The sequence below is a fragment of the Orbicella franksi genome, chromosome 4 (genome assembly GCF_964199315.1).
Source record: "Orbicella franksi chromosome 4, jaOrbFran1.1, whole genome shotgun sequence".
NCBI lineage: Eukaryota > Metazoa > Cnidaria > Anthozoa > Scleractinia > Merulinidae > Orbicella > Orbicella franksi.
The window spans coordinates 28,811,619-28,826,842 of NC_138148.1; the positions used below are offsets into that span (position 1 = coordinate 28,811,619).

Consider the following 15,224-nt stretch of genomic DNA (forward strand, 5'->3'; position numbering starts at 1 on the left):
GTGCTATTGTTACAGAATATCCACACGGTCTTTAGGTTTGCCACGTGTATTCTTCACCGTTTAAACATAAGATTACAACTTTGCGATTTGCATCGCTCGATTCACAAGAACATGGTTTTTGCTTATATCATATGACGTCTACTATGCCACTTAAGGCAGGACTTAACTTAAAATACTGAAAGAAATCCGAAGTTTTGTTTTTCACCGAACTCGAGTCTTAAGGTATTGAAGTTTTATTTTGACAAGTACTGTTACTGTAAGTTTAAAGCTCGTTTTCTCAAAACGAGTTATTTTCGCCTTCAAGAAAAGATATCTTGAGAAGGATTTATTCAATTGAGCTAAAATTTTCAGGATTTGTTGTTCTGAGTACGTTCTGTGGGATAAGCATAGAACTTTTCCATCCAGTGCATTCTGTCGAAGTTATGTATTGAAATGTATGCTAGATTTTCGGTATCAGATTTAACTGGTCATCATTTCACGTGTTTTTAACTTTTCAAAAATCTCTATGCTTATCCAAGCAAGCTATTTGTCTTCTTTTGTAAAATGTAAAAATTATTCCTTTTGATCAGTTCTTGTAGGAGTTATCTTTTCTCAAGCAAGCCCTGGCATTCCCCAGCAGGTGGCAGATTTGATCAGCCGGTGTCAGGTTACAATACAGTTATAGGGTACACAAATATACTTTTTTATAATCTTTGGTCTTTGAGCTTTTTAAAATGTATACTTTGCCATGGTTTGGAGTTAACTCCTAGCCACAAGAAAATGTTTGGGTCCCACCTTAACATAAATTCCTCTAGGAAACAACGGAATTTCACTTCTTAACACTATGACATCGTGCGGCTGCCTCCTTTAGCAGACGTGACACTAATGCTGACGACCCATTTAGCTTTATTTGTTTAGTTTGTCCTTGACAGAGTTCTCAGTATTACAAAAAACAAGAAGTTTTTACCACAGTTTAGATGCATTCAGAGGACCGAATTGGGGCTGTGGCCAAGGAGCGAACCGTTCTTAGCTTAAGACTAGCTTCGTTCCAATCGTTGAAAAATCGTTTGTTTGGACTCTCCGGTAGGTCAGAGCATGGTTGAAAGTTTCACACGGATGAGAAAAAGTTGTTTGCACAACTGTCCATGTTTGGTAGAAGAAAAATTTCATCCTCAGCTGTAATGTAGTTTCATTTGTACTGGATGGGAAAATATCAAAGCAAAATATAGTATATTTTAAGTATCTGAACAGATTTTTCTCACGGCTTTTACCTGTACTGTTGCTGTTGCATCGAAATACAACGGAATTGACGGGTTCAAAAAATCGTGAAACATTCTAACATTAGGTTCACTCCACATGGTTACCATTGCTGGAAAAAGCAATGCGTTTTGACGGATACCAAATAGGTGAGATTTCGCTTCCATCGTGTAATGTGCGAGTGCTTGCCGATCCTACTCACGGTAACTTTATTCCGCCAACCCTAAAGGCCGCAAACCACACGCGCTCTTTTTGTTGGGTTGGCGACGCTTGATATATTCTGTCGCGCATTCTGGTTAACAAACGCCATCTCCCGGAGAAGGGGGGGGGGGGGGGGGGCGGTACTCGCATAAAATCAAGGATTTTGGTTTTACTTAGGATGTTCATGATGAAACGTCACTATTTTTAGCTGCTAAAGTATCTTTTAGGGTGCACCCGAAAAAAACCAGTAAAAGAAACGGTGCGTCACCCGAGGTTTCATGGTCCACGAAACCTATAATTTGTTGTCGTCGATCGTTTCGCTCTTCAATCCTTTATAATCTGAAGCATCCGTCTGGATTATTCGACATTTATTGCCTTCAATGACAAGATTCATTACCGTCCTTAACATTGAGGAGGACATTTTTAGTGGTAGAAAATTGTCTGTTTGTTACATTTTTGAGAAGCTAAACAACGGCCGGTACCATGTGATTTGCGAAGAACTTAAGACCACAGAGATGCTTCAAGAGAATTATCAGAGAAAATATGTCCAGTTACGATGCACTCGGATACAAAAAAAAAAAAAAAATGCTCCCGTCTGCTGCGGTAAGTGACAATGAATTGATATTATTTTTTCTTTCGCATTTTACAGCTTTCGGAAAAGACTATCGCACTGTCAGCATTGCCTGTCGCATCGTCCGTCGATTCATCCAGTTTTAAGTTAACTATGGCAAGATTTCTTGAAATTATATTGATGAAACAAAGTCCTTTCTCCGCTGCGTTTTATTCCTTAAGAAGAAAACCTTTGTTACAAAATGAGCAAACTGAAAGCGTTTTAGTATCCGTACGTGACCGGTTATCGATTAAAACACTGTAGGGATTCTAAAGCGCGGTATGAAATCGCCAACGAAAAAAAGAAATACAGCTGTTCCGACAAAGATTGTCTTACACAAGCGTAAAAATGCCGATTGGTATTATGGCTAGTAACAGTCTAGCGTTCCTTGATTGAGGTTAACAGTGTTTCAGTAAGGAAAAGCATAAATACACGTGTTTGTGCTATGTCCCTCTATCATGATGAAATGCCTTCAGCTTCAATCAAGCAACCGTTGGCCACCATTGCCCATAATACCTTTCCACGTTGTTGCGTACGCTTTTACACTTTTGTAGAACAACCTTTCTTGAAACAGCTGTATGGTATTCATTACTCTTATTCTACATCACGACTAAGGCAGTATTCTAAGGGGAGAAAGAACTGCACATTCGATATATATATATGCTTGTGAAAGAAAATAAAAAAAGCAAATTTATTTTATGGAGTTGTTTCAGCTCTCGGCGTAAACTGTCTGGAGAAGAACACTCAAGCACAGCTGACAGTCACGACAGTTACCATTCACTCGGGATCGCACAGCGTGACTTTGCGTCAGCTCTTCAGTGCAAATAAACAGCGTGCGCTTGCTATCAGGCTTAAACTGTTTGCAGAAGAAATACTGAGGTACAGCTTACACTAGACTACGAGTAGTCCCTCTTTCGCTTAGTCCGTCGTGCCTGACGCGAAAGAAAACCGCGAGAAAAACATGGCTGCCCGAAATCCTGGGGGCGAGGTTCGCGCGAAAGGATTTCGCGCGGCCATATTTTTCTCGCGGTTTTCTTTCGCGTCACGCACGACGGACTAAGCAAAAGAGGGACTACTCGTAGTCTAAGCTTACACTTTCCATTTTCTGGGAGTCAGACAAAATGGACAAGGCGACTTTGATATCGAGCGAAAACTGTTTCGAGAAGAACATTAAAGCAAAGCTGAAAATTACTTTTCACTTGCGTTGACTCAATATGCAGAAAGCTACTTTCCTCCAGCTCCTCAGTCTGCCCAGCCTTTAGTGGTTCTTTAGTTTAGTGGCTTTTTAGAGTAAACCTTTAGTGGCTCTTTAGTTTTGGATCTGAGAATTTGATGACGTCACATGAACACACTCTATAGCACCAATTAAGTACATGACGAGATCGACGTTTGAATCAATTAAGTTCCACTGATGTTATTTGGGTCGACCCGAGAATGCCGACCCTAATGCATACATTACAAATACATTAAACAAAATAATTTTAACCAGAGTTCTGCACGTTGCGTACACAGCTTGTTTTGATCTTTTGGAACAAAATGGCGGGAATAGCGTTCTTCTTGCTTCGAGAGCACGAAATATACTTGCTTGATGTGCATAAACCATTTCTGTATGCGGTGTTCTGTATGTGAAAATGATGAGAGTGTAGCGGATTGGAGAGACTGTTGAGAGAATATGACAAAATAAATCAATCTTGAAGAACCCAACAACAGGAACGAATTGGACGAGGAACTGTGCTTTCATGTGCAAAAATGGAGGTATATTTAACTTGACACCAATTGAATCAAGCAAATCTTGGATGTCAATTCGTTTGTCGGCCATTAGACTGTCACCAGCTTGACTGAATGGCATGTTAAGAGTACCAAAACGTTCAGAAATTTCCCGGTCTGATATTGAACCAGTATACAGTTGAGAAAAGAATGTTATGCTGCCGCTTGGTGAGATTCCCACAAGTCCCTTTAATGTATTTGCACTCTTGTAGTTTGAGTGTGCCTGAGATTTCAACACAAGCTAAAAGTGAGGAAGGCATTTCAACTGTTATCTCAGTGCAATCAATGATAACCCTGGTTTCTTTGTATTTTGACTTGAATGACTCGAGCATTTTCTCTACAATTTCCTCTTTGCCAGGCCAAATGCTTAATGATCCATGTCTGAGATGTGAGAAATTAGCCCACGAAATAACTACGTTATATACTGACAGTTGCAATAGAGAAGTTAAATCTATAAGCGAGGTCACGTTCAAAAAGTCCAATCCTCACCCTGCAAAGGAAAAGAAAAAAATTGATTTTGTGGGAGTCAGTTTCCTGGGTCGTCCAATTTTTCGAATCGGAGTAGAATTTACGTCAGGCCTTGATTCATTTCGCGTGTATACCAAATTTCCACCTGGATTAAAATGAGTCAACACTGCATTGCACACTTGACGATTTGGAAACGCAATGTAAAAGCAGACATCAGTGACTTCGATGTTTTCAGTGCAGAACTCCATGTCACGCACAGTTTGTTCGAGCTGTTCGATCTTCGTGTTAGCGGTTTTTAACTTTTCAGTTAACGATAGAATATACGCTTTTAGTTCGGCTAATTCAGGTTCTGTCTCTTTCATGTTATCTATGGCAGCCACACTCAAGTCAACACAAGCTTCAATCGGTTCAGCTTCAACTGCTGTCAGACTTTCATCACTGGTCTTTTTCTACAACTTACTTCACTTGATCGAAGCTGAAACTTATTTAACTTCCTTTTTTTGGTGGTTTAGAAGTATGGCATGGTTTGTGCTCCTAACACTGGAAGACAGGTGCAACAGTACCAGGCTTTAAGTAGCAACGACCACTAAACTCCGATCTTTCTAAATCGTATCTCTGAAATGAAGAGAACAAACAACCGTGTGTTGATAGCAAGTGACAAGGCGGTTAGTCGAAATCAAATGTATGTACAGTTATGTACTTCTATAGAAATCAATTTTATTTATTTATTTTATTTATTTATTTATTTATTTAACATTTATCAGGTAATACTAATTCGATTACGCCGAGAGTGTTTGGGTTGACAAAAACAGTGTTAATCTTATCAATCACCTCCAAGTTATCCAAAACTAATGCTACAAAACTAATAATTCAATAGTTTTCAATGAAATACTACTAAAAATACTTGTGATCTAATTTCACTGACTTCAACTTTGACTTGAGCGATAACCAGCTAAATTCCCTAATTGTCGAATAATTCAAGTTTTCTTAATAAGATATATTCATTAATCACGTTATCAGATCATGATAGCGAGTTGCCTGAATAAAATGTTAATGGTGCTTCTGAAAAGTCAATATAGTCCTCTACTAATAAATTTTAAACAACGCAATCTGTTACACAATTTCTGATTTGGCATTTAGCTCTGGCTTGTTGGTCAATCTTGGCCTTATTAAGGAATCTATTAACTAGCAACCCCTGAAATGAACCCCCTCCAACTACAAATAAGCGCTTTCCAGACGACAGAATATTGATTTCCACAATGGCCACGGCACCATGATCAGTAAGATTATAAGTTGAAGGCTGAAAAATAATTGGTTTTAGAGGCGCTAAAATATTCAACAGTGACTTTGCGTTTTCTCGGGCAAGTATTGCACGTTTAGACAAACTTCCATAGTCTCCGAAATCGGTGGCTAAGAAAAGCGGTATGGGAGCTCTACTGGCATTCTTGTACCTTTGAACTCGCCTCGTCAAATTTGATATACACTTTTTGATCGCTACGCTATTGTTAAAAGTAATTCCAAAAGTTAACATCTTTTCCGCGCGAATGTGCGCAGAGAAAAAGAATGGGCCAAGACTATTCGCGATAAAATCTCGTGCAACTTGAAGGAGTCTTGAACTAAAGAAAATGGCAGCGTCATGAAAGCGCATACGATGTGGTACAACTGCTCTCAAATTAAATTGCGCTCGATATGATCTTTCTCTACTACTTCCTCTCCACACAGCCAAGCCAACACATGGTAACCTCTCTATGACGTCATTCTCGAATTTTTCAACTGAATCAACCGCAAACACATTCATGCAAATTGTTCTTTCAGCTTTCAAATCCCCAAATGTGCTTTTGTCACGAGTGTTGCAAGGAAAAAATGCCCGTGTGGCTCGATTATATTTTTTACTTTTAGTTAGGTTCGTGTAATCAAAATGCACCAGTATATCCAGTTTCCCTTGACAGACGTCTTGAAACTCTTTCCAGCTTATAAGCGTACCATGACCGCGCGAACGAAGCGTGCGATTGAGCGCGGACACGTTAAAGTACAGAGCGAGTGTTTCAAAACCCTTCTTTGTGGGTGCGCCGTAAAATCGCGAGTCTTTTACAAATGGAAGGACAACTTGTCGTTCACCATACGCAGCAAGGGCTGTGAGACCAAGGAAGCTATTTGTTGCCATTGTCAGTTGCTCCCAGTAATCAAAAGCGATGAAAATCTTTTTCCCAGGCCGCGGCGCACTTTCCTCTTCCTTCTTTTTGGGAACTGAACTACTAGAATGGTTAGTTAACTTGTGCCAAGACAGTGATCGATCGTAACTGAGTATGTTTCCGTTGTCTATGATGCTGGTTCTTTGTAGATAAAAGGCGCAAATGACCAGTGTAATACCACAGAACAGGAAAATTACTTTCAGAAAAGATTTATTCAATGGTAGCCAGGATAGTGATGTCTCTGTACTTGTACCCTGCAGGGGGCGCTGTTCCATCTTTTCCGCCTTGTACCACGGTGGGGCTTTGAGTTGGCGAATACGTCCGAGAGCTGATTCGTCAGTATCTAGTATTGGAATAAATATGTCTTTAGAATCGACATGTATCATCTATTCGAAGAACGTGCGCCATTAACCCTCCACTTAGCCTGCGTAGGAAGCGTTCCCGTACGAGGCGAACGAAATTCGGGCCGCGCAAAGGACTTTTTCGCATTCGGGCCGCGAAAAACTCCTTCGCGCGGCCCGAATTTCGTTCGCCTCGTACGACAAGGCTCGCTATGCAGGCTACCCTCCACTTAAAACCATTCGCTTAAAATCCCCTACTAGCCGTTGCTCAGGAAAAAAAAGACGCGGAAATCGAGCCTACTTACCATTCAAAGAGGATGGAATTACTCCAAGTTTGTGTTTCTCTGTTTTTACACTTTGATAACTTTAGTCTGTGCTGCAATTTCTCCTCTCTAAAAACGTGATTTCTGCTTGTAACGTCTAAGAAACGGTGCAAAGAGAATGGAACGTAAGAAACTGATGACGCGTAACGGCTTTTAGTATCCCGCATAAAACGTATTTAGACTCCCAGTAAGACGCCGCCTCCAAATTCATCAACACGGAAAATTATGAATATTTTAGCAAGCAAGCATAGGCACGCAATGTGTGCGAAAGGAATTGTACGAGGTTAAGAGTATTATCTACATATATAATCTGTATATTCACCACGATGATCACGTATACAACTATTTTTACGACATCTTTTAAAAACTTTTAAGGCCACTTCGAACAATACAGTTGCATGGAGTTTGTAAGGTTGAGGCTATGCTCGTAATTTCCTCTTGTGTTTTATGGTTTCGTGTTTTGTTGGTTATTATTTAGAATAGAAAGTTTGTAGCGTAGCCAATCAGAGAGCGGCATTCGTGACAGAACGCTAGTAGATTTATAATGGTAATTGAACTGAGTAGAGTACAATTTAGTCTGAAGTCAAAAAAATCGCACCACTGAGAGCCAATCAGATTGCAAGTATAACCAGTGATTTGAAAATGGATTTAATAAATACTAAAACTCCATAGAAACACAGAACTAGTGCGAGCCGTTGACGTAATGACGGTGCAAGCAAAGAGAATTTAAATTTTGATGATCAAAGTAAAAAAACTTGTTTTCTTTTTTCGTCTCCGAATTTTCTAAACGAAAAACAAACTCGAAAAAGTTAAAGAAAACCGGAAAAAGTACAATTGTCTGCTACTTTACCTCAATGGGACATCAACTGAGCGAATGAGAGTACCTTAATCTGCTCCAGATGTAAACTGTTTACTCGATAGATGATAAGACTGGAATCTATGGAAAGCAGACTATGCATCGGCGTACATTCCAAGAAACGGTGCGTAGAAAATTCGAGAGAATGAAACAAACTGATCACGTGTAACGCCTTCAGGCATCCTGCAGAAAGAAGTCGACCCAACTCAATATGTTAGTCAGAGAAAGTTTTCAAAGCCTTGGGTAATTTTCTGAAGTCTCGTAATTGGCGGTCCCAGTTCAGACGCCGAACTTTTCATGAGCCGAACCTAATGCGTTGAATTAAGTACATTAAAAGTTCGGCGTCTCAATCAGTTAAGAACGGCTATTTGAATTTGGAACGGCTCAGCAGTTCTTCCCGCCTAGTTCAGCCGGGCATTTCGGCTTTGGAACGGCTTTGATTCAGACATCGAACTTTTCATGTGCCGAACCTAATGCATACACCTTGTCTGAAAACCGCTGATGTTTCGATGTGTTTTGGTTCAAACTAAATTAAGTTCGGTAAATTAAGTTCGACGTCTGAATCAACAGGCGTGCTTTTGATAATTTGGGTCGGTCCAAATGCGAATTAAGTTCAGCTCATGAAAAGTTCGGCGTCTGAACTGGGCCTTACTCCACTTTCTTGACTTTCGGTGGCTTAACTCAAAGTGCCGAAAGGTTTCTCTTCGAGAAAATGTAAAATATTATCACGAGAAATAGATGACATTCATTGCTGGACATTAAATTTCTTCTCTGTTCATGGCCGGTTAAATGAGCATGCATTTCTTGTCCATTTTATTAATCCTTAAATTTATACACATCTTCTGACTGACCATACCAGTGTTATAAAAGTCCGAAATAATAGACCTGTGCCAAGAGTTGTGCGCTTTTCTACCAGCCAGGCTCGATACAAATCTCTTATCCTCACAGGGCGCTTCTAGCATGACAATGTAATACAATGATGTAAAATTAAAAGTGAAAGTGTTTCGGTAAGCGAAAACCTTACTAACTACTTGATAAAACAGAGAGAGAACTTTCCATAGTTTATCTTGTCAAACTAAGCTTTTGCTCAGTTTCCGTTTACCGACTTTATTAATTAGAATTTTGCTTCAACACCACTGATGGAGAACAAGCGAAGTCTCAACGACACAATATCATTAGTGAAAAAATGCATTCCACAGCGTTTGGTGATTATGAAGTTAGCAGTTTTTTTCAAATCATCTGTCACTAGTCTTGATGAAACTACAAACGATAACTACAGAGAATTCGATAAGATACATTTACAACAAGACTGACAAACGACTGATTCTGTAAGAACGCCAACATCGAAAGCAGTCTATAAACAGTAGATATTGACTAATCTGTCGATTAACTCCTCAAACATGTATAAACGTAAAGAAACCGGCAATAAAAGGACAATTTCGCGCTAATTTTTTAAGAGACATCAACTGAGTAACATACACCACCTTTATCGGCTCCAGGTGAAAGTTCTGGACTCGGTTGACAATGAAACTGGATGACTTCATGGGAATCTGTGGGTCGGAGGGCATTTCAAGAAACGGTGCACTGATAATAGAACAAACTGATCGTGCGTAACGCCTTGGGGCAGCCTGAATGAAACTTAGGTCCGTTCCAAACGCAATGCATAAATTACTGTAATGTATTTTTCATATAACGGGAGTCGTGATTGGCTCAAAATTGAGTGGCGTGACCAGTCATGCATGAAGCTTGAAGTCGTCGCTAAAAATAAAGGCAACAAAATTTAAATATGCCTTCGATTTATGAGAAACGGGACGGTATAAGCGAGTTTAATTTTTGCTTTTTCTTCGTGTTAATAGCCCAACTTATGAGATTTCCCTTTAACAAGTCGAATTAACCGGGAGAAAACCTGTATAAATACAAACACTAAACCTTGAGTTTGAATTTGCTTCCCAAAATATTGCTATAACAGCGAAATGTTAGTCACAGCTTTTCAATTTGGACAGAGTTCTTGAATTCAGAACGCATCTCATCGAAAACTGTTACCACCGACTTTCCCAATTAGGTTCGACGCAAGTACGCCGTCTGAACCAGCCGTCGCTTCAAAGTCGCTCTAAAATCGAACTTAATCAAGTTTGGTTCTGCACATGAGTGGAGCGGCGTTTGGGCCGGGCCTTTGTCAGGCTGACAGTAAGACCGCAAGACGTTGTCTCCTAGTTCGTCAACACAGGGAATTATGATCATTTAGCCGATAAATAAATGTAGCACGGGATTGGTTTGGACGTTTGGGAGACAAATAATTAACGAGACAAAAATGGAATGCGATGTTTTTATCTCCGGCTCGATCAAAAGGCGCCAAATTACGATGGCGCAATTGTGACAAGTGTTTGCATATAGAAATTTGGAAATCGTGAATAATTAATTTTCGTAAACATTGATGTCTGATTTGAAAATAGTAAGAGATTTTGAAAGTTTTTACCGCGTCTGTTTTACCTTCTGGTTCGAGCAGAGCTACCCTCACTACTAAATCGAAGACTACAAGATATCGCTATATTAATGTACAAAGTAAAATATGGCCTCGCACCAAGTATTGTTGACGAACTGTTTAAGCAGAAAAGCGCTAGTTATTCATTAAGAAACAGTAATTTTGATATTCCTACTTTTAACACTATTAACTACGGAAAACATTCTATTAGATATCAAGGACCTCATACTTGGTCGAAACTAGATAATAAATTGAAAGGCTCCTCGAATATTGAATCTTTTAAAAAGAACATAGGAAAAAAGACCTAACGTCACTCTTAAACAATAACAATAGCTGCTGTAATCTTTGCAATTCTTAGAGACTACCTCTTATATACCTATTGATTTATTGTACAATTTATACATTCTACATATTTTAATTGTATATAAATTTTTATTTTTATTCCTCATTTGTAAATAATTTGAATTTTTTTTGTTGTGTTCCCAATTAGTTGTGAAAACTAAATACATTGACACATTAATTAATTACTTACTTCCTGGCGTAATGAGCAAAAAGTAACCAGCATATAAGCATTTCTAAGACAATTTTCTGGTTGCAGGCTTGGAGGATTTGGGTCTCACAGCCAATGCTAAGGTATCAATGTTCAATTGAGGAAAGAAATCGAACACGTTTCACCCTGGCAGCAACTAATTCCTGCAAAAAACACCTTTTTCGAGTTAGCCAAACCCTGCTTTGAACAACGCTGTTTCACCATCGGTCGTTAAAGGAGCTCAGTCAAGGTGTTTTGAGTTATTTACACCAAAGAGATAATGATGGGAACCTAAAGGAACAAAGACGGCTAAGGATGGAGAAGATTAACACGGATTACAAACGACGAATGTGAAAAATTAAGGCAAAACCGTTGAATATGGGCAAACCGTGACCTAGCTCATTTAAGAAACCTACGGATTATTTCTATCTAACCCAATGTTAATTGAACCCTCTTTTGAACTGGGCTCTGAAAGTTGTACTGTTGACTTTGGGATTCACGCGAAAATTATTATTTGAGGACTTTGTCTGCAGCAGGATAAATTTTCTCGAAGCGCAACCCGAGATCTCGACACGCGGCAGATTGATGGGTCGCTATATACTGGCGCATTGTAGAAGTCATTATATCGGGGTACATCAGAAATTTGGAGCCGTTCCGCGCGCGTGAATAGAAATCACTCCCGAACGCGTCAGACTCACAGTAGGGATAAATAAATATCTTACCAACCTCGTCTTCTCGGTCCGTACTGTAAGTTATGGATCCTCGTTTTTCCCCCCTTCGATTTATGGCCCGCGCGCTTCGTGCCTGGGCCATAAATCGATGGGGAAAACTCAGTCCGTAACTTACAGTACGGCCCTCGAACTCCGTTAGTAAGAGGTATTTATTGGCCTTAAAATTACCTGAATATGTTTTTTAAACATGAACTAAACTAATTTTAATTTTTCTAATTTTGTAAATATATCCATAGACAAGGTAAGCCTAAAAACTAAAGTAGCAGCGATTCAGACTAAAGGGGTCCACAGTGCCAGTGCTATACCCTATTTCGAAGCATTGAGAGACTATAAGACAAGCTTTGTTTTAAAAGTGCAAGTTCGCACATTTAAGTATAAAATTAAAAAGACGGGCTTCTAAATCCACTTACAAAAAAAGTCAATCAAACTCAACATGAGTCACTGGAAATTTTGCAAATACTGGCGAAGTGTCAATGTTATAATATCAGTAATGGCAAGCATTCCTGAACAGGCGCATTCTACAGTGTTACTTGATTATGAGCAGTTTACCATTCTTTTTCAAGTTTATTGCAACTAAACTTGATCAGAGTATTAAACTAGATGTGATAACCCCAGAGAATTCGATAACTTACATTTATTATATGGCTGTGTCTCACAAGGACTGGGAGCTACCGAATTCACGAATTTGACTGGCTGAAATCGATATTGACCGCGGTCTAGATTTTCCCATCTAGACCGACATCTAGACCGGTTTCATTTTGCGTTGAAAAAGTGGCAAACTCAAATACAAAAATGTTCGCCGTTTTCTTTTATTTTCTTCTCAATCATTTATGGAAGTGCCAAAAAACCTGATGACAAAAAAAAAAAAAAAAAGTAAAGAGGACGAGCAAATTTCACAAGGTTTAAGTTAAGCTCATCTCCGTTTGCAAGCAAAATGTCAGCAAACCAGTTACATTAAACGAATTAACGTTTTCTTCTTTGCCATATAATAAACATCTTATTAACCGAGCTAAGTCGGTCTGTATGTGAGAATCTTGACCTCGGTCGTGTGTACAGACCTCACTGCGTTCGGTCTATACTCACGACCTCGGTCAAGATTCTCCCATGCAGACCTCCTGCTCGGTTAATAAGAGCAAAATACAGCAAGATGACAAAGAACGCAAACATCGAAAGCAGACTGTAAACACCAGATAATGATTGATCAGTTGATTAACTCCTCATATCTAATAAGCATGCTATAAACGTTAAGATACCCAGAAAAAAAGTACAATTGTCTGTTAAAAGTTTACCTCGTGAGTAGATCAAATGACTAACATGCAGTACCTTAGGGACGGTGCCTACTTTTGTTAGTGCGCACCGGGTTGACATTGACGCAATCAACTACGCCACCAAGTACACGACTACAATGAAAGCAAAATTTTCCTACTGTGACCAAATCAAGTTTAATGAACCTGTACGTAAACCAGGAACACCAGAATAGCAGCATATCGCTAACCACTAACTGTTAACGTCATCCAGCCGAAAAACTGAAAAACTAGCTGTTATCTGTCGAAAATTATGCTGAAATCCAACTGTAAACATATACCTGCAGATGGCGCAGTGCGCGCGCAAAACAAGTGCGAGATACGTAAAAGTTTTACTTACTGGGGAGGTGACAGGAAAAATGTAACGGGCACCGTAAAAGTTTTCAAAAAAGATGAATAACATTAAAAAACGCGTGGTTACCCCTACACTTTATGTTATGAAATGGAAGTGGTAAGCCTGTTCAACACGTGATCACTTTCTGGTTGTGACGGAAAGCTAATTAGACTGTATTTCAGCTGAACCAGAGGAAGGCTGTCAGAGACGCTAAAAACGCTGTTGCAACGATTTTGTTATTAGAAACATACCAAAAATGGTTTTTATGTTACCATTTACCATGTAGTTTTAAGATCTTTATAAATGCGTTTGCTTTTCTGTAGATAGAGGTGAATTCTAAGAAAAAATATCCTTCCTTCCTTTTTCAGAGAAATGCTAATGTCAGCATTTTTGCTGAGATTCATGGCTAATTATCTCGAAGAAAGGCGTGGCTACCCCCATTTTTCTTTGTATATTCCAATAGCCCTTGCAAAGATCTACTTTTTCCACGTGGTCCTAACCTGGTGCAAAAACCTTTGTATTTAGTAGGCACCGTCCTTAATCTGTTCCAAGTGTAAATTGTTCACTCGATGGACGATAAAACTGGATGACTTAATGCCGGGAAATCTATGGGAAGCAGATTATGCGTCGACGTGCATTCTAAGAAACGGTTCACAGAGAATTCAAGAGAATAGAACAAACTGATCCCGTGCAACCTCTTCGGGCATCATGCATAAAACCTAAAACCGGAACAAACAGGTCCACATTGCAAGTAGGTCTCAGTACTATTCGAAGTTTACGTAGCATTCAACGACTGCAAGCATTGCTACTCCCTCTGGAAGAAGATGTTTGCTCATTCTGTGATAACCTCCAGCAGTTATGTCCAGGCAGCGAAACAATGTGTCTCCCACAAACATGGCTAGATAATTACAATGGTCTGACACTAGACAACTCAGCATTGTTCAAGTCATACGATTCGAAATTGAAGTTGCCGATATTCAATTGCTACTTCAAAAATTAAAAAAAGGCAATAACTCGAAATTAGCTTAAAATGTTCTTGTTGGCATATTTCGGTCTGAAACAGACAGCCTTCTTAATACACCGACAGAAAGAAGTCAATAAAAATCAAGTGAGTCATTTGAAATTTTTGAGTGATTTTCTAAAGTTTTGTTATTGTTACTTTAATTTTAGTTTACTCTCTTAGCTCCTCCGTAGCTTGCAACAAAGTGCATATCGACATCTCTCCACGCCGGGCTATTTGTCTCGAGAAATGAGCATTTCTGAGCCGGCGAAAACAAGTTGTATCATGCTTTCGTGCCAAATGGTCCGGCGTGCTCCTGAAGGATGCGAAAGATCGTCACAATAAATGGCTAACGCTCACTGAATAATTCCATCCTTGTTCGCGGTCTACAATTAGCCCATTTCCACTGTTTCACACTGAATTTATACACATTTTCCAATTGACTATGCCAGCATTCAAACGTCCAAAGGATAGGAGAAAAAATTATACTGTGCGCTTAGATTATTCGCTTTTGTAACAATGTATTTTTGATAATTACGTGAAATCAAAGGTGAATGTGCTTTGGTTAAAGAATGCGAACTTTCAGGTTCCCTGTAAGACGTCGTCTCCAAATTCTTCAACAAGTGAAGAACTCGCCCACCCGAGTTGTCTCGCCCCCCGAGACGGGTTCGCAATCCTAATGTAAACGGTTGGTTGATTTCGCAAAGAAATAAGCTAAAAGTTAGCTCGGCCGGGGTAAGGCGGGGGCAGGGTTGTCTCGGGTACCCAGGGAGTTTGACCTGTCACGGCCGAGTGATTTTTCGGTGTAGGATTTCTCATCTTGACGTCCTCCTCTTGTTATCGCCTGTTG

General features: G+C 39.5%; 1 protein-coding gene across 3 annotated transcripts; it reads right to left on the bottom strand.

Moving 5' to 3' along the window:
• Nucleotides 1–5,178: 5,178 nt before the first annotated feature.
• Nucleotides 5,179–10,305, bottom strand: LOC145485138 (uncharacterized). 3 transcript variants are annotated; one of them, XM_081463826.1, is made up of 3 exons: nt 9,479–10,305; nt 8,023–8,177; nt 5,179–7,235 (listed from the first exon to the last, which is right to left on the bottom strand). In XM_081463826.1, exon 3 carries the CDS (start codon nt 6,858–6,860, stop codon nt 5,379–5,381), a length of 1,482 nt encoding a protein of 493 aa, XP_081319952.1. In that variant the 5' UTR covers nt 6,861–7,235; nt 8,023–8,177; nt 9,479–10,305; the 3' UTR covers nt 5,179–5,378. The 3 variants fall into 3 exon arrangements, with proteins under 3 accessions (XP_081319952.1, XP_081319954.1, XP_081319953.1); XM_081463828.1 differs by having other exon boundaries at nt 5,179–6,817; nt 7,121–7,235; nt 8,023–10,305; XM_081463827.1 differs by lacking the exon at nt 8,023–8,177.
• Nucleotides 10,306–15,224: the final 4,919 nt, after the last annotated feature.

Bases quoted from the DNA above. Each gene is read 5' to 3' on its own strand.
- LOC145485138 (XM_081463827.1), bottom strand. From the start codon at position 6,860: ATGATACATGTCGATTCTAAAGACATATTTATTCCAATACTAGATACT.